Below are 25,911 nucleotides of genomic sequence, written 5' to 3'. Positions count from 1 at the left end.
GAAGAAGCACCAGGAGGACATTTAGTCACCAAAAGTGCCCTCAGAGAAGGCATTCTACTTGTTAGGAAGAATGTGGTGGGCCACTTGAGGTAAAGGCAGGCCACGAGGCTTGCTGTACAAACCAAAGGTAGTTGCTAATCTGTTCTGCCTCAAAATAACAGCAAAAGACTTATAAAGGGCACCTGTGTGCTGGGTTCTGTTCTAAGCTCTTTGCACATATTAACTCACTCACTGTCCACAGTGGCCTTTGGAGGAAGTGTTATTATCCCCACTTTACAGATGCGGAAACTGAGGCCCAAGATGTTAGGTAACATGCTGTGTTTACAGTACTAATTAATGGCAGGGCCAGGACTTGAATTCGCTGTTCTTGGGAGGGAGAAAGAGAAGCCAGCAAGTCTGGGTGTGTGTAGGAGACCCCTGGTGATGGAGCCACAGAGAAGGGACTTGGAGGGCAGAAGTGTCCAGAAGAGGTGTAAAGCCATTTACTGCAGTGTGAATGGGTGTGATGTAATCCACCTTCCTCCAGTCCCCTTTCAAAGTTTAGTAAAGTTTACACTGATCGTGAATTACTTTTGTGCAAATGCAAAGGAAAACACTGTTTTTCCTAGCTGGTATTGACAAAGTGGGGGGAAAATGCTGGCCCGGGCAGTAGTCAGAGCTGGAGGACCTCAGCTCTTGAAATCTGGTTTACATAAGAGGTTGTCCAAGGACAACCGTTCTGAGCGTTTCTTCTGCGTGCAGGACCCGGAGGGAGGGATGTGCCCGGGAAGGCCTATGTATGTAACAGATTCCTGGTTCCTTCTGTGTGCAGTAACTCGGGAAGCCCATGGTAAATTCGAGTGTCTCCAGGTTTTCTGTGCCCTTGCACAGCACCCTGGAGCAATCCTTCCAGAACCAGAGTAGGCTCTGGCTTTGGTGTGTTTTGCAAGCTTGCCTACTTGACAGGTGAAATTCACCTGTGCACAGACGTCGGTGCTTCTCCGTTGAGTGGTCCCATCTCCTGGGGTGGTGATGAAAGGTGATGAGAGGTGAGGCTCTAGGCGTTCCTCCCTGCCCCAGAGATGGAGTAAGGTGAGGTCTGCTCTTCCCTCCCTAATTCAGGCCATGTGACGCAGTCCTTAGGGGCAAGCCCTCTGTGGTTGGCTCCACCTGATGTGAATTCTAGCCTTTGCGAGATGCTCACCTCCCTGTGCCCACCCAGCATCCTCATTGGCAAAATGCGCACTCGTTGGGTTAATTTTTTTATTGCAGTATAATTCACATCCCATAACGTCTCCCTTTAGATAGTATACAATTCAGTGGTGTTTAGTACATTCATAATGTTGTGAAACCATCACCACCATCTAATTCCAGAATATTTTCATTATCCCCCCAACCTCGGCAAAACCCCCTGAACCCGTCAGTAGTCACTTTCCATTCCCCTTCCTCCCAGCCGTTGGCAACCACTGATCTACTTTCTGTCTCTGACCATTTGCCCATTCTGGGTATTTCACGTATATGGAATCATACAATATGTGGCCTTTTGTACTTGACTTTTCCCACCTGGCATAATGCTTCCAGGGTTCATCCATGTTGTAGTATGAATCATTCTTTTTATGGCTAAATAATAGCCCATTATATCAATCTACCACATTTTATTTAGCCATTCATCAGTTGATGGGCATTCGGGTTGCTTCTACTTTGGGGCTATTATGAATGATGCTGCTGCGAGCATTCATGTACAAGTTTTTCTCTGGACGTGTGTTTTCAGTTGTCTTGGGTGGAACCGCTGGGTCATATGGTAATTCTATGTTTAACTTTTTGTGGAACTGTCAGACTTTCGCGCAGCAGCTGTGCCGTTTCACATTCCCGTCAGCAGTGTAAGAGGGTTCTAATTTTTCCACATCCTCAACGATACTTAACCGCTTTTTGACAATGGCCATCCTAGTGGGTGTGAAGTGACATCTTACTGTGACTTTGACCTGCATCTCCCTAATTATGAATGAAGTTGATATCTTTTCATGTGCTCATTGGCCATTTGTGTATACCTGCTTTGGAGAAATGTCTCTTCCTACCTTTTGCCCATTTTTTTAAAAATTGGGTGATTTGTCTTTCTGTTGTTGTCACTGGATTATTGAGAGGATAAAATGGGAGAATGTGGGCAACACGTGTACAGAGTCAGCACGCTGAACACTGGCCGTTACTCTTTATGAGCTATGAAGTGAGTAGTGACGTCTCGGAAGCAGAGGAGTGCAGGGCCATCTGTAAGGAGCATTCCGCAGCAGACGGAAAGAGGACAGTGGTGGCTGAGTGTCACTTCTGGAGCTTCCTGGAGGCTGTGGGAGCCTCCAGGGACACTGAGCTGTCATGAGGGGCCTCCTCAGAGGAAGTGCTCAAAGAGATGAGGCAGGAAGAGGGCTTGAGTGACGCGCGAGTGGCCGGTGGTTGCTGGGGCCCGGGGCGAGCTCCTGGAGCTGTGAGGGAGAGAAGGGTCAGGGGCACAGGTGCCGGGAAGAACCACCGAATGAACCGCGGAGAATGAAGAGAAAGTCGAGGAGTGGAGGCCATCTTAAGAGTCATTAAGTACCAATGTAGGAGTGAGGGACTGAGGGAGCTAAAGTCCTAAGGCTCCGAGGAAGCCCAGCAAGTGGATGAGCTGGGGAAGGGGTGTCAACAGCCCAACAGGTCAGGCCCCTGGTCAGTGGGCAGGACAAGCCTGCAGCTCTTTGGCCCGGATCCCTCCTCTCTCCCCTGCTCGTTTCACACTCCCTTTGTCCCATTAATGAGAAAAACATTGTTTTTAAGTACCAGCACCCAAACCACTTGGGTTCAATTACTTATTATAAATAACACCAGACAAGGCTGGCTCCCAAAGGATCAGCTGCTCCGGCCCTTTCCCTTGCCAGCCAGAAACCTGCCCTCCGGAGGGGAGAGGCTTGTTGAGGCCATCTCAGGCATCAATGGCAGTGCAGAAATAGACCTTCTGATAAACGGGGCAGCGTTCTTTCAAGTAACTTTAAAAAATACAGTATTAAGTATAACATACAAAGAGTGCAAGGTAAAGGAGAAAGTAATCACCCAGTCCCTGAGATGAGAGACTAACGTAAATGCTGTTAATTTGTTGGCATATTTTCTCATTCATTCTCTCTCTCCCTCCCTGCCCCCCATATGCACACACACACACATGCACAAGCACATATATATATAAGCTCCATAGCATATATACCTAATACCATATAATTTTAGTCTATATTTTTAGCAACATTAGCATTTTCCCACTTAGTTCACCTTTCTTCCTAAATATCATATTTAATGGATGCACAAATTCTATTACATTATGTGCCATAATTTATGGAATGATTCTCCTATTGTCAGACATTTAAGTTACTAACAGTGTTTTGTTGTTATAAATACGACAGTGATGAAGGTCTTTGTGCAGATATGTGACATTTCTGGTGATAGATTCCCAGGGGTGGAATTACCGGATCAAAGATAATGTTTTTAAGGCTTTTGATGAAAATGGCAAATTGCTTTCCAGAAATTTTGTTACAAGTTATGCTCTGGTAAGCAGTACCAGAGAGTGCCCACCTCATTCCAGTCTCCTTATACTGAATATTTTCATTTAAAAAAACATTATTAAATTGCAAGCTGAAAGGTGGCCAATTTCTGTTCATTTTGATTTGCATTTCTTGATCGCAGTCATGGTAAGCTTGTTTGGATTATTGACCTTCATCATTTCTCCTTTGTGGATGGTCTGTTCCATTCTCTTTGCCGTTTTTCTTTTGAAACTGTAGTTTCTCTGTTATCTATTTGCATGAATTCCTTATATCACATTTGTTGCAAATATTTTCACTGTGGTTTGCCTTTAAACTTTATGACCTTTTTCTTTTGTTCAGAGATTGTAAATTTTTGCACAGTCTATAAATCTTTCTGTTCTTGTTCTTTTGTGACTTTTTTCCCCCTTTGCCTTCCAGCGCAGAGAGTCCCTCTGCACACAGAAATTTTATTCTTTTTCTTCCTGTGGGGCGCAGGGCCTTTGGAGCTAATAGGCTCAGGCTAAGGGATGACTCTGCCTTTCCAAGCTCTGGCAGGTTGTCTAGTCCCATGGGGCCTTGGTTTCCTCATCTGCAAACCAGGGCTAAGAATACCCATGTAGCGGTGTCGTTGGATGGATTGAATGAAAGTGTATATCACATACTTGGCACAGTATTTGGCAAAAGCAGATAGAGAGATTATAGGTTTTTTGGTTTTGTTTTGTTGCTGTTGTTGTTTTACATTGAACACTTTAATCTTTCTGGAATTAATGAATGGTGTAAAACAAAGATTTATGTGTATTTTTCTCAATGAACTATCTTTCTCAAAACCTCTTACTGAATAATTTATTCCTCTCCATTTGTTATTCCTCTCTTACCATGTATTAAATCTTATATACCTCTTTTTTGCCTGTTTACCGTGGTCCATGTATGTCTGCTTTTCTTACACCAATTTCATACTGAATGCATTACCACAATTTTATAAACTATTTTATTTTAGGATTTGCATATCTAGTCTTTTTAAGTATTCTTCCAGGTGAAACAGATAATAACTTTGTCAAGTTGGAAAAAATAGTATTGGGACTTTGTTTGGAGTTGCATGAAATCCACAATACAACTTGTGAAAAATGGACCCTTTAGTATTATTCAGTCTTAATAAATATAGCTATCTCTATTATTTTAAATTTAGTAATTTTCTTCATAGATCCTACGTATTTCTTGTTATGATTACTTCTGATTATTTCATAATTTTGTTACTGTTGTGAATACCTTTTCTTCTACAGTTACCCTTCTGGGGTAACTGATAACATACAGAGAAGTTGTAGATTTTATAAATTCACCTTTTACTCTATATGTTTACTCATTATTTAAAATTATTTTCATTTGCTTCTCTTGGATTTTCTTGCTAAACAATCAAATCATATATGAATTATAATCATTTTGTTGTCTACTTTCCAAATACTTATAACTCATTCAGATTTCATAACTTATTACTTTGGCCAATATTTCTAAAATATTACAGTGAAGGATGTTGGAAAAAGAAAATGTCTACCTCAGACAGAAGTAGTGTGAGAATCAAACTTGATGCTGCCTGGGAAGGACTTAATACAGTATTTGGCACATAGTTAGCAATGGATAAAAGTTAGTTGTTCTTTTCATGTCAAAGAAGGAGCTGGGCTTCCCTGGTGGCGCAGTGGCTGAGAGTCCGCCTGCCGATGCAGGAGACGTGGGTTCGTGCCCTGGTCTGGGAAGATCCCACATGCCGCGGAGTGGCTGGGCCCGTGAGCCATGGCCACTGAGCTTGCGCGTCCGGAGCCTGTGCTCCGCAACGGGAGAGGCCACAACAGTGAGAGGCCCGCGTACGGCAAAAAAAAAAAAAAAAAAAAATCAAAGAAGGAGCTGTCTTTTCCTAGTTTTATGAAGAGTTTTGAAGAACTGACTATTAAATTTTATCAAATGCCTTTTTAATATCTATTGAGATGATTAAGCTATTTCTCTTATCTCACTAACTGGTTAATAGCTTGATTTTATAGATTTCCTAATAGGAACCTTTTTTGTACAAGATTAAAATGAGCTGTTTTGATTATGATAACTTGATTTTACTCTGAATTTTAGCATATGTGCTCATAAGTGAGATTGATTTATATGGTTTTGATCATGTTATGGTTTAAGAGTCATGTGTGTTTTGTAAAATATCCTGGAGACATTTATGAAGCATCATCATTATCTGATTTTTTTAAATATAAAAAAGATTGGCAAAGGTGCTTTTCCTCAGAGCCATTTATAGAGATAATTCTTTAATATTTACTTCAGTTTCTTCTTCAGTATCGTTTTATTCTTATTTTCTGTATCCTCTCATGTTACTTAAAAAAAATTTAATTTTAATGAAGTATAGTTGATTTATATACACATTCTTTTCCATTATGGTTTATCACAGAATATTGTATATAGTCCCCTGTGCTCTACAGTTGGACCTTGTTGTTTTCAGGTTACTTTTGATAAGTTATATATATTTTTCAGTAAACAGTTCTTGTTGAGATTTTTCAAAGTTTCCGGCATACAGTTATTCATGGTTTTCTATAATTTTAAGGTTTCTCTTTTATTGCTGTTGCTACCTTCCTTTACTCATTACTGGTCTTGCTTACTAGCTGTGTTGGCCAGGATCCCAGCAGGGAATAGATAGCATAATCGAAAGGGGTGCTAGGCGTAGGGATGGTGAAGCAGCCTGGGACCGGCAACCACGGGAAGCTATTTCCACTCCTGGCCCTCAATAGGCAGGGCCATCTGATTTGAGCCCTGGCCCCCAGTGGAGGAACTCAGCCACTGCTGATCTGCAGCAGGTGGGGTGGGGTCTGGGGAACAGATACCACTATCTCACCATCCTCTCACTCTGTCAGTGCCTCCCATTAGCTAAACCTTGGTGAAGCGGCACATACAGGTCAGCCTGCTGGACACAGGGCAGGTGGAGAAGGATAGAGAGTGGGTCTACTGGGGGTTGGAGGGGAGGGTGAAGGAACAATGGCCAGCTCACTTGCACTGTTTTCTTTTTGCTCTTCTGTTTGTCAAAGGGTTATTCATTTAATTTTCTGCATTTCAGGTCATATGCTCTTAGATTTATGTATCTGTTCTGCTTTTCTTTTTATATTAGAAAACTACCTGTGCGTTCAGGAACCCCTACTGTATATATGTTTGAGGACAGAGCTATGTCTTCTATATTTCTCATCTTCCCTCTCCTTCTGCACCGATTTTCTCAGATTTATCTTCTTCCTTGTTGAAGTTCTCCAGAACATGAAGCTGCTATTTACTGCCTCTCTTGTGGTGTTTAATGCTGACTGTAGGACTCTAGGTTTTTCACTTCTGATCAGTTTTTCTTATCTCACGTTGCTCAATTTTCACAATTGATTTTTCCAGTTTCAGAAGTACAATTGTCTCTTAAATCTTACTGAGTTCGCAAGTCAGATTTTTACAGAATGTGTTATTTTCCTCTTTTCTTTTTGCAGCGATTCTATGTAACAAGGAGGTATCACTTTGAGTTCTTAGAAAAATGATACCCTTCCTTTTGAGTGGTGATGTTTTCAGTAAGTCTGGTGATTTTTCTTTTCCAACAAAGAATTGTCAGGAAAAATTGGATTAGTTTTTTTTTTTTTTTTTTTTTTAGAGATTGGAGTGGGTTTCTGCCTGAATCTTCTTCCCAAAGATAAAAGGATCAGCAGGAATGGGGATGGGAGCCCCCTGATCCAGGATCCACCTGATGGGATTGAGTGATGGGGGTGTGGTGTGTTGCACGGATAGGTGGGTTTCCTCCCAGGGGTCTCATGAGAAGAACCCTCTGGACCCAGAGGCTGCTGGGGTAGGTGCTGGGTTGGTCCCTGATGACACTGTAGACGTCTCACCCCCAGTCCAGGCAGGCCACCTGGACTGCCTCCTCTTGCTTCTGACCTGATGGCCTCTTTTTCTCACTCTTTGGCTGGGATTCTCTGAGGTTTGGGTGGTGAACTGTGAACACCCTTGGTTCCTAGGGCATACACACATTTTCTCTTATTTCTGCATGGGGCCCAAGTGGCTTTTTTTTTTTAACATCTTTATTGGAGTATAATTGCTTAACAATGGTGTGTTAGTTTCTGTTTTATAACAAAATGAATCAGCTATACGTATACCTATGTCCCCATACCTCCTCTTTTCTTGTTTCTTGAGGTAGGATTGTATTGCTATAAACTTCCCTCTTAGAACTGCTTTTGCTGCATCCCATAGGTTTTGTGTCATCGTGTTTTCATTGTCATTTGTTTCTAGGTATTTTTTGTTTTCCTCTTTGGTTTCTTCAGTGATCTCTTAATTATTTAGTAGCATATTGTTTAGCCTCCATGTGTTTGTATTTTTTACAGTTTTTTTTCTGTAACTGATATCTTGTCTCATAGCGTTGTGGTCGGAAAATATACTCGATATGACATCAATTTTCTTAAATTTACCAAGGCTTGATTTGTGACCCAAGATATGATCTATCCTGGAGAATGTTCCATGCACACTTGAGAAGAAATTGTATTCTGTTGTTTTTGGATAGAATGTCCTATAAATATCAATTAAGTCCATCTTATTTAATGTGTTATTTAAAGCTTATGTTTCCTTATTTATTTTCATTTTGGATGATCTGTCCATGGGTGAAAGTGGTGTGTCAAAGTCCCCCACTATTACTGTGTTACTGTCGATTTCCTCTTTTATGGCTGTTAGTATTTGCCTTATGTATTGAGGTGCTCCTATGTTGGGTGCATAAATATTTACAATTGTTATATCTTCTTCTTGGATCGATCCCTTGATCATTATGTAGTGTCCTTCTTTGTCTCTTGTAATAGTCTTTATTTTAAAGTCTATTTTGTCTGATATGAGAATTGCTACTCCAGCTTTCTTTTGATTTCCATTTGCATGGAATATCTCTTTCCATCCCCTCACTTTCAGTCTGTATGTGTCCCTAGGTCTGAAGTGGGTCTCTCATAGACAGCATACATACGGCTTTTTTTCTGTATCCATTCAGCCAGTCTATGTCTTTTGGTTGGAGCATTTAATTCATTTACATTTAAGGTAATTATTGATTTGTGTGTTCCTATTACCATTTTCTAAATTGTTTTGGTTTGTTTTTGTAGGTTTTTTCCTTCTCTTGTTTTTCCTGTCTAGAGAAATTCCTTTAGCATTTGTTGTAAAGCTGGTTTGGTGGTGCTGAATTCTCTTAACTTTTGCTTATCTGCAAAGGTTTTAATTTCTCTGTTGAATCTGAATGAGATCCTTGCTGGGTAGAGTAATCTTGGTTGTAGGTTTTTCCCTTTCCTCACTTTAAATATGTCCTGCCACTCCCTTCTGGCTTGCAGAGTTTCTGCTGAGAGATCAGCTGTTAACCTTATGGGGATTCCCTTGTATGTTATTTGTTGCTTTTAATATTTTTTCTTTGTATTTAATTTTTCATAGTTTGATTAATATATATCTTGGCATGTTTCTCTTTGGGTTTATCCTGTATGGGACTCTCTGCGCTTCCTAGACTTGGGTGACTATTTCCTTTCTCATGTTTGGGAAGTTTTCAACTATAATCTCTTCAAATAGTTTCTCAGTCCCTTTCTTTTTCTCTTCTTCTTCTGGGACCCCTATAATGCGAATGTTGGTGCGTTTAGTGTTGTCCCAGAGGTTCCTGAGACTCAGTTCTCAGTCCTCAATTCTTTTCATTCTTTTTTCTTTATTCTGCTCCCTGGAAGTTATTCCCACCATTTTATCTTCCAGGTCACTTATCCGTTCCTTGCCTCAGTTAGTCTGCTGTTGATTACTTCTAGAGTACTTTTAATTTCAGTTATTGTGTTGTTCATCACTGTTTGTTTTCTCTTTAGTTCTTCTGGATCATTTGAAAATACAAATGTTTCTTGTATTTTCTCCATTCTGTTTCCGAGATTTGGGATTATCTTTACTATCATTACTCTGAATTCTTTTTCGGGTAGGTTACCTATCTTGTCCTCATTTATTTGGTCTTGTAGGTTTTTACCTGTCTCCTTCGTCTGTAACATATTTTTTTGTTGTTTCTTTTTTTTTTTTCTGATGGGTGGGGCTGTATTCCTCTCTTTCTGGTTGTTTGGCCTGGGGCGTCCAGCACTGGAGTTTGCAGGCAGTTGGATAAAGCCCTGTCTTGGTGCTGAGATTAGGACCTCTCGGAAGCCTCCCTCTGATTAATATTCTCTGGGGTCTGAGGTTCTCTGTTAGTCCAGCGGTTCGGACTCGGAGTTCCCACCATAGGAGCTCAGGCCCGACCTCCGGCCTGGGAACCAAGATCCAAGCTGATTGGCACAGCAAAACAAAAAAACCCCCAAAACAAACAAACAAACAAAAGGATAAGTACAATATCAAAGAATAAAATTAGAAAGATAAAAAATATATTAGGAAAAATAAAAATATAATTGAAACAACTGGTCACTGGGGGTTCCTCCTGTCCCCTTAGGTGTCCATGGTCCCCCACCAGTGCCTGGTAGGTGCCCTAGCTGTGCAGAGACATGAATTACACATCCTCCTAGTCTGCCATCTTGACTCCCCAAGTGGCTTTTTTGAATGCAGAGTTTCCAACCCTTGTTCTCCCATCCCATCTTGTCCAGATGTTTGCAACACTCAAGCAAGAAAAAAAGAGAAAACACGTACAAACAATTAGAAATTAGAACTGAAATATAATGAGTTACAAAGGAGTTTAAAAAACAGTTATAGAACATGCTAAGCCAATCAGCAGAGTGAGACAGACACTAATGAGGCTCTCGAATTTCAGAGTTTGATTTTTCTCTCTCTCTCTTTCTCTCCCCATGGGGCTCACCATAGTAAAGGATGCTTCTGGGCATGCTTGTCAGTGGTTATTTGGCTAGGAAGAGCCACACAGAAGTAGTAGTTTTATCTGAGAGAATGAATAAAATGCCATGAAGTAGTTTCTTCCTATTTCCATTTGCTTATCCTTTTACATTTGAGCAAAGCTTCCTGAACCATGATTTGAAAGTGCCCTTCCCGGGGGAAGCATCTTCCTGCTTGGAACAGTGTAGGCACCTGTAGTCACCCAGCAGCTGTTGGGAGTCACATGGGAAATTTGCTGTAGGTACCACTGCATTTGAGAGTGGAGTAATCTCGTACGGACCAGGGACACGGGAGACTGGGATGGCCCAGGACCATCCCGACCTGGGTGTCCAGCGGGAACATTTCTAACACACTCGCCCTGAAATGTGACCCAATCACTAGAAGGAGTGGCAGCTGAGGACTGTTGTTAGCACCCTAAATTTTTACTAAGTCACCATAAAGAGGTGGGAAAGGCCTGGATGGAACCCATTGCCCCCAATGAGCCCATTGTCTGGATTATGTTCCAGTGCAGTAGTTGTCAAAGATGATTTAGTTGTGGAATCTTCACTTTAAACATTTTACATGTAAGATTTTGTGGTGTGTGGCAGGGGTGGTGGTGGCGGTGATACTCTATGCTTTCCCTTAAAGATCTACTGATTTGGCCCCAGGGATGACGTGTGGGCCCCATGCATTGGAGATGCTGAGATATTACTATCTAAGGGGAAACTATCCTCTTTTCCCATTGTGCTAGCTTTTGAATTCTCATCTGTTTGAGTAGTATGGAGCTGTTCCTTTGTTTCAGTGTTGCTAGGACATCTCTGAAAAAGCCATGAAGGCTTGTCTGCCACACTTGATTAACTGAAGGGTCTTCCTGTTCTGTACGCTGTCTCTGTGCCTTTCCTGGTGACTCTGTATTCTTTCTTTCTTTCTGTTTACAAGCTGATGTTTGGGGCCTGTTCAATTTCTTCCACAAAGAAGAACCTAGGGGTAAGATGGGAATAAAGACACAGACCTACTAGAGAATGGACTTGAGGATATGGGGAGGGGGAAGGGTAAGCTGTGACAAAGTGAGAGAGAGGCATGGACATATATACATTACCAAACGTAAGGTAGATAGCTAGTGAGAAGCAGCCGCATAGCACAGGGAGATCAGCTTGGTGCTTTGTGACCACCTAGAGGGGTGGGATAGGGAGGGTGGGAGGGAGGGAGACGCAAGAGGGAAGAGGTATGGGAACATATGTATATGTATAACTGATTCACTTTGTTATAAAGCAGAAACTAACACACCATTGTAAAGTAATTATACTCCAATAAAGATGTTTAAAAAAAAATTAGCTGCCTTCACCCAAATAGGGCACCGTTCTCGCCCTGGCCTCATTTGCATATCTACAGGAGGAAGTGTCACGAGAACAAGAGTGAAAGATAAGAGCAGAGCAGACTTCCAGCTGTCCTCCGTGTGTGCCTGGCAGGCTCTGCAAAGAGGGTTGAGGCTGCAGGGGATGGGGATGGGGGAGTTAGGCTGGGGTCTGTGATGGTTCCCTGCTTCCCGGGACATCTGCAGGAGGTGAGGTGGTACTAGACTACGGATTCATCCTGGCCATCTCTGAGATAAGCCCATTGTGGTGTCAGTTCAGGCTCTAAAGACAGGAAGGGGAGTGGAAAGACGGGAATTAAAGGGATCAGAGGAAGAGAGGAAATTTTCCTATGAGAAATGAAGAGACATGTGGAAGTGAAATTACCCAAAACATTCTCCAAAACTTTCTTTCAACATTCATTGTTTCAAAAGGCTTTAAAAATTGTAAAATTAACTACTTAAAATTGTAAAACTTCTACACAGCTAAAAAGAAAATAAATCAATAAACACTGTTAAAAATAAATAACTTCAAAATATATTGTAGTATATTTCAAAGTCTTATGAATAAGTAAGCAAAAGATGATTTAAAAAATGTGAGACAAAGACACGAAAAGGAATTCACGGGAAAAGAAATACAAATAGTGAAACATTTAAGAACACGTCCACCTTTCTCATAAAGAAAGGCAAATTAAAGCAAGCCATCATTTTTCTTTCACCTCTCAGATTTGCAAAAGATTAAAATGTCTGATAACAGCCAGTTGGCAGGGTGTGGGGAAATAGACTCTTTCATATCCGGTTAGCAGGAGACACAATGTGAGAACTTCTTTGGAAGGCAATTGTTCATCTCTATCAAAATATAAGGTGCCTGCGTCCTTCAGCCCAGCTCTTCTCCTTCTAGTGATTTATCCACAATCTCTAAGAAATGTCAGCACATGTAGTGTTCAGTGGTTTCAGGCATTCTTCTAAATGCTTAATCTACACAACAGGTAGATGTTGTGTTATCATTCTCCCCTTTTTACTGGTGGGGAAACTAAAACTCTGGATTCACCAGTGTACACAAGAGGTAGGAACAGAGATGTTCACTGCAGCATTATTTATAATAGTAAAAAGCTCCAAATAACTACCTGTCCATCATTGTAGTCTAAAATGAACAATGGCATGGCCACATGGTAGAACGTGACTTAGGCAGATTGCTAATTTTTTTGGTGAAAAACATCAAATTTCAGAACAACGTATATAGTATGATGTTATTTGCATTTAAAAGATATGCATATATAAGTCTGTGTGTATGTTTAAATATTTTGGAATGATTTACAAGAAGGAGTAGGAGCTCTAAGGAACTCACAGGAGCCGGGGAAGGAGACATTTATTTTTCATTTTATATCTTTCCATGTGGTCTTAAATTTTTTAAATTAGTGTATAATTTTAAAATCTAGTTAAACAATAACATAAATGTTTAGGACTGGGCACATAGGAGGGGTTAAATGAATGAAACTTTTGTACTGAATCATCTCCTTGATCACAGAAACAACATGAGCATCTGTGAGCTGGAGTGTGGCCCCTGCCTGGGGGTCCAGCAGGGATGGGCAAGTTTTCAAGGTCTGTGAGAATCCCAAGTGGGGGAAATGGGGGCAGGGAGGTTATGGTGGGTGAGAGAACAGACCAGCCATTTCAACTGAGAGTGTAAGACCCAAGTAGCGTTCTCCCAAACTCCTTATGCCTGTGGGCTCGGCAGCTGAGCCAGTGGACCTGGCAGCTGAGCCAGTGGACCTCCGTGGCCATCTGCTGGCACCAGGCTTCTGTAGGCTGGGTCCCCCACCTGGACCACCCACCAATGGGCCCCTTTCCCAAGGTGGTCAGACTTGACAACTCCCACTTCCTCTCAAAGCTTTTAGGAGAATAAAAAGTAGCTCTTCTTCCTTCTCACATTGGAGACCTCTGGACCAGAGGAAGGTTGAGCTTCTGGAAAGAAAAGAGAATCCGAAATTCCTTGCACTTCTGCGTTAGAAGCAACCCTAAGGCTCACCCACCTGCTGCTGGGAAAATCTGGGTCTCTGAAGGGATGGTGGCTGGCCTTTGGGAGAATGAACCCATGGGGCAAAGTCTCCAGGAGAGGCAGCCACAGGGGGTAGGGGAGCTCCGTCCAAAGCTGACTGAGCTTTGCCCTGCTAGTGCTGCCCCTCTGTGGCAGTGCCCACCACCCATTCGGCATGTTCCCGCCATGCTCAGCCCCACTGGAGTCTCATTTCTTCTTGAAACACCCCTTCTGGCTCCATTCATTTGGCCAACATGACAGCCCAGAGGTTTAGGAAGCCCTTTCAGATGGCGGACTCCTCTAAATCAGACCACACAGCTAGCTGTCAAGCGCCAACGTAAATCACGTCCCAAAGATCCCACCCGCCTTTTCCTGAGGCTCCTTCAGTGCTGGGGGGATGGGGAGTGGACAAGCAACCCTGACTTTGCCCAGGATTGCTTGATGTCCAGAAAAAGGAATGCATAGGTTCTAATTCAGCATTTGGTCTATTTCAGGTACCGGAATTGCGTTTATACTTACAGGATTCTGCCCAATGAAGATGATAAATTCACTGTTCAGGTAAGTCTTTTATAAACTTTGAAATCTGACCCTGACTGGAACGTATATTGGCAGAGAAGGAGTGAAAAAGAGGAAGAAGGGAAGAAAGCAGGTGCCCCAAGCCGCCTAGACATGGGGGCTTGTCTTTCTCCTAGAAGAACCTGGGTGGCGGCGTTGCTTAGCGGGTAGACTGTGACCCTGCAAAGGGACCTGCCCCGGGACATGATGGAGCAGACACAGCAGATGTTATCTGTGTTCATGGGTGTGAAGGGGAAATAACAGAAAGAAGGATACTCAGAGACCAAGGACAAGTGACTGTGGCTTGTTGCTTGTTTTCTTCAGCGCATTCAAATGCGTGACAGTAAGTGGGCCAGGAAGGAGAGAAGGGAGGGTACTTGTGGGAGAACAGATCGTAGTTTCTGAGGGGCTAGAAGACTGCCCTAAGGATTAGCATGAGATAATATCTTTCAATTTGTAGAGATCTGTTCCGTCAGAGGCTGATGCTCATGGCATCTGATTTCACCGTGTAAAGTCCAAACGTGCAAAACTTGCATTAAAGGTTAAAGAGCGAATTCCCTGGCAGCCCAGTGGTTAGGACTCGGTGCTTTCACTGCCGTGGCCCCGGGGTTCGATCCCTAGTCAGGGAACTAAGATCCTGCAAGCAGTGTAACGTGGCCAAAAAAGAAAGAAAAAAAGTTTAAAGAAAGCCATACTGGGTGCGCCAAGCCCGGGAAGACCACCTTCCATACAGTTTGCGTGACAAACACCACGGGTGTTGTGTGACCACAATGCATGACAACCGAGTGATGTGGAGGCCAGGGGAGCTATATGTAATCTGGCTGCACCAAGAGAGCAGGGGGTGGGCAGGAAAAAGGGGGTGATGCTCTCGGTGGCCACGGTGGGAGCAGAGGAGTCACACTCAGCTCTTGGGCCCTTCGTGAGAGGCACCCACAGGCAGAGTGCCCCACCCACGTGCCAAGCAGAGCAGCCAGGATAGAGAAGGGTTGGGACACCATGTCATGGAGAAGCAGCGACAGAGTCTGTGGGGTTTAGTTGAAAAGAAAGTAGAGGTGGAAGGGGCGAGGTGGCGTGTAATCACTGATTCCGGAGGTGAAGGGAACAATGCATTTTGTGCAGAACTCGGATGCAGCGGTACAGACGGAGCTGGAATCAAGGGCAGGACAACAGGCAGGTCCCTGGGGCACAAGTCACTGGAAATGTGTCAAGAGGGAGTTGTGTTGAGTGGAAAGTTTCTGGGAGACTATTTATGGGGATCAAAGAAATCATTTCAGTGAGCCACTTGGGACAGAGACAGAGACCTTGGGGCCATGCGTGAGCCAACCCAGGTGATCACGACGCTGCCTTCTCGGAAGCTGGGGCTGTGCTGCAGGGCTTCCCTGGGGATGCAAGTTTGTGTTCAAGCAGAATTGCTTCATGTCCTAGAGGTCAGGCTGAGCGCTGCTTCTGGCTTCTTCGTCCTTCCTGTACATACGTGCCTCTGCACTGGTATCTAAAGAACATCCATTTGAATGTTTCTGGATAGTCTAGGATGCCCCCATATCTCAGCCTCGGCACCAGGGACAAGTGTTGGTACCTTAATATTGGACGGTTCTTTCAAGACTTGGCAACCACTCATCAGTGGGATGGCTGCCTCTCCTATGGGCTCCTCACCCGTCAGGGATGAGGCCGCCTGAAGGGAGGCCTGCCTGGGGCAGGCAGTGGGGCTCAATGGCCTCGAATTTTTTCCAAGTCTAGGACTGCATGAACTTTCCCACAAAGGTTGGCGTCCTTGATAGGTGGTTTGCTGAAAGGAGTCTAAACTCTCTTAAGTTAAAAGTTAGTTGGTGCTTTTGATCTTTTTTCCCCTTGTGGTTTTCTTCTATTCCTTCAAAGGGAAGAAGAATTTAAGTATGACTAGGCCTTAAGCTGGAAAAGACATGCCTTTGTGACTTCTATAGAGTTTGTACGCACGGCTTGTCTACGTCTAGACTGCATCTAGGTCTGTTCCCTCTGGCCTTTACCTCTTGCTGCTGTGACATTGCATGTTCCTGGGAACGGCTGCCAGTCCTGCAGCAGCTGGGGCCTCATCAGGCTTTGGGGGTTGAAAAGAACAGAGACTTGCTTTGGCTGACTTATGCAAGGGGGGGGGGGCGGCCCTGGTGGAGATGCTCGGTGCAAAGAGGGAGAAGGCTGGGGCCTGGGACCAGAAGGGCTGGGGCCCTGCAACCCAGGTGCTACCTGCCACGACTCAGCCCTTCTCAGTGGGTCTGCCCTTCCCCACCAACAGGCTCACTCCTGAGTTGCCAGTCCCGAGGGGGAATACGGTTGGCTCGGCCCCATCAACAACTTGTCTGCAGGGGCCCTTTCAGGTCTGTGTATGAATCAGCTGCCTTGGAGCAGGGGCCCGCCCACGGCTCGTAGAAGGGGGTAGAGTCGAGGGGACAGAGCATGGTTACCTGAGGCCCACGCTCAGCCAGGGTGGTGGGCAGGCAGGTGTCACCGAAGAGCTGGCACCCTGCTAGACGGGTCTGCCCCCGACCCCGGCACTGGGCCCGGGACCTCCTTGGTGGCCAATGCCAGGTAACCGGGGGACAGGGAGCTGGGGGACCTAGGCAATTTTCACTCCTAAGGATACGCCTTCCTATAAAAATACAACACCTCACGAGATGATCAGAGTAGCTGTGCACCAGCAAGCAGGTAACGCACGCGCACTGCTAGGCCGAGTCTCCGGGTTGTCGAGCTCCAGCAGTTACCGTTCGGGGTTTATTTTAAATCCAGTTCCTCTTTTCATGTTGAGGCAAAACCTCATACTCTTTTCTGAGCTTAGCCACAGTTTCTAAATAACTCACTCCTTACACCTGAATCTGTTTGGTGCTACCAGAATAGGAGGCTCCCCGAATAAGAATCTGGCCTGAAACGTTGCCAAGTGAAGCAGCAAAAGCTTTCATCTTATTCTAATTACCTTGTAGCTCTTCTCACTGGGGCCTCTGGCTTTTTGACAAAACCAAAGAGCCACTCGGTCTTCGTTCCTTGCAGAGCGACCTCGTGAAGTCGGCCGCGGGTTGTGGCCCGTGACAGTCCATGAGGCTCAGGAAGGGGAGCGATCCTGACGCCTGGTTACTTCGTTCTCACTCCACCTTTCTCTGACTTACAAAAAATCAGAGATGGGAGGGAAGTGTGTAAGCTGTAACTTCATTCAACCCCCGTGCTTTAAGCATGGACGTGGCTGAGCCCTGCAGAAGCAAGGCCTCGGGCCCCGTCTCCAGACCTGCCCAGCTAAGCCGTCTTTCTTGGACCCCAGAAAGTGTGTCCAAACCCAGCTAGGTGTTGAATCCCTTAGAGAAGGACAGACTCTGCCCCAGTAGGACAGGGAGACAGGGAGAGGTAGCCTCTCAAAGGGAGAGCCCTCTTTTCCTGCCACCGTTGTAAATATTGATAACATTTGATCACACGTAACATTTGGCCTTTGGGCTAAATCAGTGAGGCACCTGGAACTCAAGCAGAACACCCTGTTCCCAGCTGGTTCAAGTCAAGATTGTGCCAGCCATGCGGCCTTGGGTGAGAGTGTGACCCTACTGGAAAGTGGGAATCACACACATGTCTCCCAGGGTGCGTGTAAAATACCCAGCCCCGGGGAGTGGCCGGCGTCAGGGAGCTGCATGGCCGTTACCGTCTTTATTTGCTGTGAGAGGGAACAGACCTCCAACGGGACGATGGCATCTGTGAACCAGCATAAGTCAGTTCTACCTCGTGCTCCACTGAGGGAGGAGGGAAGAATGACGGGAAATGGGATGGAAAGAGAAGGAGAAAGACAATGAAGAAACAGGAAAGAAGGAAGGACCGAATGAAAGAGGGAAAAGGAGAGAAGGAAAGAGAAAGCTAAGAGGGAGGAAGAAAAAGTGAAGGAAGAACGAGGGAGGGGTAGAGGTGAGTGGGGTGGGCAGTTCTGACGAAGGAAAGGTGGAAACAGGCGTGGGGCACAGAGGCAGCAGAGAAGGGGAGGGGAAGGGACACAGGCGGTGTTCTAGAAGGTTCTAGGCAGTGACTAGGGGTGGCAGGAAGGGGGCAGGTTTCGTGGCAATCAGGCTCCCTCAGCTCTGCTTCTTGGGCTGTGGATTTCCACAGTTTTCTCAGCAGCCCGTGGATTTGTTAAGTAGCTGTTCAACAGCCACCCTTGACCCTGAGAATCTTCCAGACTGGAGGCTGAGCTGCCAGTGCTGGGGGTGGGCAGGGCTCTGAGCGCCACCCTGTGAGGCCAGAGGAAGGCGGGTACGCCCAGCCCCTCAGCCTTGAGTTTCCCACACCGAGAGTGTGGGTTTCTCATAAGGCCCAGACTCCCTCCCCGCCGTGGACAGGGAAGTGGCGCTCCCTGGAATGAGCTATGAGGCTCCCGCTGCCTTTTGCAATGACCCTCCTCCCTGGGACATCAAGGCCCAAGTTCAAGGCGGGACGTGCAGTCCTGATGGGCCAGCTTGAGCAGAACTGAGGGGAGGGCCGAGGGCTGTCACGTAAACGGCCCGACGCCACAGTCCAAGTGGATGGGGCCCTTCGGCTCCATTCCTACGACCCTTCAACTCTTGCTGTTTTTCTCACATCCTTCCTACCAGGAAGAATAAAGCAGAAAATAAAAACTGCCCCTGGCCCCCCATCACAGCGATACATTCACTACAAACTCCCTGTCTTTTCTCAGCGTTGAGATTCTACGCAGGATATTGACTGTTGAAATCAAGACCGGAACACGCACAGGTTTTAAGGCAAGTTTAGGTGAAGAGGGAATTGGAAACCATGAGCCTGATAGACTCTCGGTCTCCTTTCCCCATTTAGAAGAAAACCCCGGCGCTTTGAGCTGTTCGGGTGAGAGACTCATGACTCAGTTCCTGCTCCCCGATGGTGGCTGTCACGTTGCTCTGGGCAGTGTGGCTTTTGGAGAGAGAAAACAAAACAACTTTCTAAAAGCCGTTCCGTCACAAGTGTCCAGGAGGGTTGACGGTTGAGCCGTTGTTATTAAGCTCAGGAAGAGGGTGGCAGCTGCTATTGTTCTGAGTGGTCACCAAGTGAAGTAAAGATTCCGTCTGAGCTGCCGGGCGAAGGATGTGGCTCGAGAACACACTTCCTGACATTGCACAAGAGGGAGCAGAAGAGGCACAGGCGACAGAAGCCATACACGGCTGGGGCCACGTCGCAGGACTCTGCGGCAGGGGGCCCGGCAGGCTCCACAGAGGCCAAGCAGTCCCTTTAGGCCATCGCTGCCACATTCTAGAAGCGTGCATTTTAATGTAATTTCATCTCAGTTCATTTTAGTTTAACCTGCTGTAGGACAAGGACAGGTCTGTTTTCCAAGCTTCTGAATATCTCAAAACATTTTCCAGTTGCCTTCAGATTGAAAAGGAAATTTGATGGAGATGAAATTCTTGGGGACCGAATTTCCCCTCAAAATTCTATAGAGGTGGTGTTCTACTGCCTTCAGAAATTTATGAGTTACAAATAGCCCCAGATACAAAATCCAAGGTCAAGCTGGTACCAGTCCCATTATAGGGAACCAGGCTTTTTCCTTTTTTTGTGTGGGGATTCTTTACCACCCTTGTCATTTTTCTTTCATCAGTAGTTCTGGGAATGTGTTCAGCCTTTTCGCTTTGCAAACCTGGGTCTTTCTTTGGCTCAGAAGACTTTTCTTCTGTTTGGTCTTTGAGTAAGTTTTGTGGGGTTTTTTGTTTTGTTTTGTTTTAATTTATTTATTTGGCTGTGCCGGGTCTTAGCTGTGGCATGCGAGATATTTAGTTGTGGTATGTGGGACGTAGTTCCCTGACCAGGGATTGAACCCGGGCCCCCTGCATTGGGAGCACAGAGTCTTAACCACTGGACCACCAGGGAAGTCCCTTGAGTAAGTCTTTATTCCAGCTCTTCTGGTTTCTATTTGCCCTCTCTACCTCCAAATGACTGTCTTTACTCTTCCCCACTCCCCGCTGGCCATGTTGTCCCTGCTTCTCATGCTCCAAGCCTTCTAGTCCACCTTGCCACAGGACATGGGACCATTTCCTCTTTGTTGCCCGAAGCAGAGCCCACATGGGGACCAACACGAGCTGTGGTTGGTGGGTTTCGGTACAGGGATAATGTAATATAACGTAATTCATAGGGGTAGGGTGCACTAGTAACCAATGAGATGTGAAGGGAAGTGTTCCACGGGGCTTCTGGTAAAGGTTTCTTTTGTCTTAGAAGGAGACCCAAGGGTGAAATGGTCCCTTTTCTACCTTTGGAAGCTGTCGTAGGATGGGATAGCTGGGGCTGCTGCTGCTATCTTGCAACCAGGAGGGGAAGTAGCTGGAAAGTGAGGCCAGTATGCAGAGGACAGAGCAGGAAGATGAAATGAACCTGGGTCCTCAATGATGCCATTGAATTAGCCAAGCAGAATTAACCAGCCTGGTCATTGCCTGGCCTCTAGACTTCCTGTTTGTGAGATAATTAATTCCTTTTTGTTCAAGTAGTTGAATTGGGGTTCTCTGTTACCTGCAGCAAAAAGTACCTTAATATGCAAACGTTTGGCCTATCCTAGGGGAATTTCAAAAGAGAAAAAGAAAATTTTTAACTGAATGTCAAGTTTCACTGCACCAGAAGCTCATAATCCACGGTCTGACACTCATATCCCCGACTCTCCCCTCTCTTCAGCCGTGGCCTGCGCCGTGTTGCCAGGACCACTCCAATCCCGCTCAGACACTTGCAATGACTTGTCTCCATGCCCCACATCCTAGGGGTCGATATCCCTTTCTCCAGCTCTAACCAGAAAAAGCATAAAAACCAATCAATATTTTAGCAACTACTTGCTTCTTGCAGAATGGTTTAGCGTCTTCTCTCAACTTTGCTCTCAAGATCAGGTTCTGGGTCTAACCTTAGTACATTAAGAGGCTACTTAAAGCTACCCAACAGAAGAGAGTCTTTCCTCTAAGAAAATAATCCCAGAAATAAAGACGCAGACGTAGAGAATGGACTTGAGGACACGGGGAGGGGGAAGGGTAAGCTGGGACGAAGTGAGAGAGAGGCATGGACTTATATATACTACCAAATGTAAAATAGATAGCTAGTGGGAAGCAGCTGCATAGCACAGGGAGGTGCTTTGTGACCACCTAGAGGGGTGGGATAGGGAGGGTGGGAGGGAGATGCAAGAGGGAGGAGATGTGGGGATATATGTATATGTATAGCTGATTCACTTTGTTATACAGCAGAAACTAACACACCATTGTAAAGCAATTATACTCCAATAAAGATGTTTAAAAAAAGAAAAGAGAAGAAAAGAATCCCTAATTACTCCATAAAAATATCTACCTGCTTCCTGCCGCCCACCTACAGCTCCTGAACCCCTTACCTTCCTTTATCTTCTTCATGGCACTTGTAAGTACCTGACTTTATATACTTATTAATTGATTTTTGTACTGCCAGTCTTAGAACTGTTCCTGGCATATAGTGGGCACTCAGTAGATATTTACTGAATGAATTAATTCTGCTGACACCCTTAAGAATGTAGGACGGGGCTCCCCTGGTGGCGCAGTGGTTGAGAGTCCACCTGCCGGTGCAGGGGACGCGGGTTCGTGCCCCGGTCCGGGAAGATCCCACATGCCGCGGAGCGGCTGGGCCCGTGAGCCATGGCCGCTGAGCCTGCGTGTCTGGAGCCTGTGCTCCGCAACGGGAGAGGCCACAAAAGTGAGAGGCCCGCGTACCACAAAAAAAAAAAGAATGTAGAACGACTATGTGTTTCACTTAAAATTAGGACTTGATTTGCCCTTGCTGCTGTTGTCATTCTTAACTGGGTCCACACTATCCACCATATCTACTGACTTGGCACTCGTTTTTCATTCCTTGTCAATTGCCTCTGCATCCTGGACAGGTTCTCTGTTCCACAGTCTTCGTTTTGCTGTCACTCCCTCCAATGTGGATTTTAATGTCACCACGGAGTTTTCTGTGTTGGAGCCAGCCTGCATTATTGGCTGAGCTCCCTCTTTAACTGGTGCTGTTGTCTGTTCATCTTTCCCATTTTCTTCTTGTGGATTTTCACTTCTGGGTCAGAAAGGCCTTGCCTTTTCACATCCATGTGATGATGTCAGATGCTTCCCAGGATGTTTTACTAGTTCCTGTAGCAGAGGATTGAGAGAAGCCTTCCTCTGGGTCTTATTCTCTCCAGCCCCCATTTCCTCATCTGAAATATGGGGATAATGACATTACTCACGTAGGGAGATTTCCAGGACCAGAGATGGTTTATGTGAAGCACGCAGTGCCAGACACGTGTGTAACCCAATGAGTGATGGTTTTACGATAACTAGGAAGTGGGGAGAGAGGCACGGAGGCCAGTCAGCTAAGCAGCACCCAGGCAGAACTATGCAGGCAGAAGCCCAGGCCTGCGGACTGAGGACGCCAGGCTCAGGGGAGGGAGAAAGCGCTGACACTTGGGGACACAAAAGATTCAGGAGTCCTGAGACTGGTACATGATAGTGCAGGAGGACTTGGAAAGAAGAATAAGTGGCCAGGAATCCTGACTGGCCCCAGATCACGGCCCAGGAGTGGGGAGGGGATGGAGGTGCCGAGCTCAGGCCCCTCTGTCCTCTTTGTATGAGGACCCACTTGAGTCCTATGTCTGCTCTTTGGGCCAGTTGAAGAACTGGGGAAGACAGATGCAGGCGCTCAGGGCAGGGGCTGGTCCCTGGGGTCCCTCTGGGCAGCAGTGAGAGAGAACTTGAGGACACCAGCGGGGCCAGGGAAGGTCCTATAACCGACCCTCCCCGGGGCTTACCTTATCTCTTTTCACCATTGTCCCCATTTGTTGAGCCCTTCTTAGGAGCCAGGCACTTAATATACATTCTTTAATCCTGGGAGGGAGGTATTCTTAACAGTACTCCCATTTTAAACACAAGGAAACTAAGGCTCAGGTGGGATAACACTGTTTGCTCAGCTCATACAACTGGTCAGTGACAGAATAGGGATATCACCTGACCCGCCACGCTGTGGCTTAAGGGCAAGGCCACCACCCCCCCTTCCTTGGCTTGGCTGTTAGTCATGGAGGAGTCCAATGGGGCCTCCTGGCTGGCGGGTGAGTGCCAGATTAAATCTGACGCTGCCGCCATGTTCGGCTACTGGCCTTTGCTTTCCCAACCACTGAAGGTTGGACCCAGCCTTGGAACCAGCTGTGAGCTGTGTAGCATTTGAGCCATTAACCTTCTTGAATGAGGCTCAAGATGACCCTCCTGTTAAGTTCAGTCCGGGCAGTGTTACAGCGGTACCTCCTGTCCATGTTCCAGAATGACTTAGCTGAGATGCCCCACATCCATTTATTCATCCTCACTCATTCAGCTCATGTTAGTTGGGCACAGTCCCTGCCCTCACGAGTCATTCAGTTTAGAGACCGATGGCAAGCAGTTAGCAAGATGATCCCCTGAACCCCAGGTCTAGAGCTTGAAGTAGAGGTGTTTTAGGACTCTTCTACAGCAAAAAGAGTTCCCCTTCAATAGGAGGAAATGAATGTCCCAGCCCACGCTCCAAAAAATCATCACCCTCTGTTCTATGCTCCCAATCACTTCCCCTCTTCCTACTACCAAGCCCTTGCCACGTGGGGTGGTGCTCAGCCCTGGCTGTCTACCCCTGTGAACTGTGGGTACCTGGGGAACAAGGTGAGGGTCTCATTTGCCTCTGTGTCTGCCCTAGAGCCCAGCCCAGGGCAGCCTTCATGACCACTCATTAACTGAAAGGCCCAACTGGACTTGGCTTGAAAGTGGTGCTCCAGTTTACCTCTCAGTACTCAAGAGATTCGATTGGGTCCACCTAAATAATTCAAGATAATCCTCCTATCTCAAGGTCAGTACATCAGCAACCTTAATTCCCTGTGCATCTTAATTCCCCCACGCCCCATAACAAAACACCTTCACAGGTTCCAGGGATGGGGAAGTGGGTGTCCTTGAGGGGCTACTGTTCTGGCCACCATGGTGACTGTCTTTGTGATTTATTGGCCTACTCATTTGTCATCTGTCTCCACCATGAGGATGGAAGACCCAGGGGAGCTAAGACTTCATCTGTCTTGCTCACCCCTGTGTCTGCAGCTCCTAGGAGAGCAGCTGGTACAGAGTAGGTGCTCGATTAGTATTTGCTAAACTTTTGAATGAGGTGTAAATTTATAGTATGAGCAGGGAGGAATGGCTTTCATTTCTTCACCTGTAAAAGGAGGGGAGTGGACTAGAGGCCTCCAAATGCCTGCATGCTCTAGAATTCTATGATTCCTTCTATAGCAGTGACATCAACGGAGAGGAGAGGGGAGTGATGGGGGGCAGCCGTTTCATAATCTGCTCTGCGGCAGGGGCGCAGTGGGTGCAGCAGGACGGGTCTGGGGTGAGGTAAAGGCAGCAGGGGAGCTTGGGTGGGGGGGCTGCAGGTTCATCAGGAGATGCTCCAGCTTCACCTGCCCCGAGGCTGCTCTTCTGCAAGCTGACTCCCAGGCTAAGGACACAGAGCTTGTCTGCCAGCTGTCATTTCTGTCTCTCTCAGAGCACCTTGAGAGTTTCGCAAAAAGAAAAGAAAAGCAAGCTGGAAAGAAAAGCATCTCAGGGATATGTAATTAAGGCTAAAAATATCCCTCCTAAGCTCCCAGCAATGAGAATGTTCCTGTTCCCAGGACCACTGGGACCATGAAGCCTGTTGAAAGATAATGACTAGTCCAGGTTTTTGGTATCGATGAGCTTGTACAAGTATAAATACTTGCTCTGTCCAAGCAGTGCCAAGAGATGTGTGGTTCACTTCTTTCAGGGGAGGAGTTTAAACCAGGCAGCCTCTTTAAACCTAAAAAGGTCCCCTTTCAAGCTAAGCAGGACCTTTGCTGGGGGTGAGAGAAAAGGGGAAATGGAAACAGTGAACAAGAAGAGCTTCCTTCATTGCATGTGTCAGAGGGAAATGGCTATTTTAAAGGCAAATTTTGCATACTGGAGGTGGAGGAGAACTTAGAAACTCTTCTTCCTTCCCCACACCCCCTCCTCAATCTTGAGGTGGACTGAGTGAAATCACGGAGCCCCAGGCCTGTGACAGTCTCTGGCCCCCAGGTGACCAGGGCCACCTCCCCCAGCACTCCCCATCCCCACACCACGCTCAGCTGTCTGCACCCTTCAGCCCCACGCTTTGCACCTAAAAGGGTTTATTCCTGCTGGCATGGGTGAACAAATTTGAACCCCATGATGAAAATGGTTACACAGGAAGAAGCAAAAAGATAAATCAAGTAGCGTGTCCTGAGAGAAATGGAGAAATAAGCACATTTCCAACCTGAGTGCAGCACGAGGTCCTGTGGTTTACACGGCCCGGCTTGGACCACAAAATTACTCTCTGAGTTAAGTCTTCTTTTTTCTGTATTAAGAAGGAAGGATTCCTGCAGATAAGTATTTGTTGTCTCTGCTTTTTCTTTTAGGAAAGTAGCAAGTAAGGGTGAGGAGGTTCAAATTGAAAATATAAAACAGAAATAAAATCCCCTGACCTTGAAACATGCCTTGCTTCTTGGGAAGCTGTCACTGTATTATGTGTTTCTCTAAAATTTAACTTTCGAAACTGTAATATATTTGGTATCTTAAAAATAGTCTTAAGGGGCTTCCCTGGTGGCACAGTGGTTGAGAGTCCGCCTG

General features: G+C 45.9%; 1 protein-coding gene across 2 annotated transcripts in view; it reads left to right on the top strand.

Moving 5' to 3' along the window:
* Nucleotides 1–25,911, top strand: part of INPP5D (inositol polyphosphate-5-phosphatase D) — a 128,560-nt gene that overhangs the window by 4,153 nt on the left and 98,496 nt on the right. For both annotated transcript variants that reach the window (XR_003002624.1, XM_024740498.1), the window contains exon 2: nt 14,233–14,296. Coding sequence is in view for 1 of the 2 variants with exons in the window: in XM_024740498.1 (XP_024596266.1) it covers nt 14,233–14,296 (64 nt within the window). In the remaining variant the exon portion in view is untranslated. The remainder of the gene's footprint in view (nt 1–14,232; nt 14,297–25,911) is intronic.

Source organism: Neophocaena asiaeorientalis, unplaced genomic scaffold (assembly GCF_003031525.2).
Source record: "Neophocaena asiaeorientalis asiaeorientalis breed wild unplaced genomic scaffold, Neophocaena_asiaeorientalis_V1.1 scaffold388, whole genome shotgun sequence".
NCBI classification, from domain to species: Eukaryota; Metazoa; Chordata; class Mammalia; order Artiodactyla; family Phocoenidae; genus Neophocaena; species Neophocaena asiaeorientalis.
The sequence above is the reverse complement of the archived record's forward strand: the minus strand, read 5'-3'. Positions and strand labels throughout refer to the sequence as shown.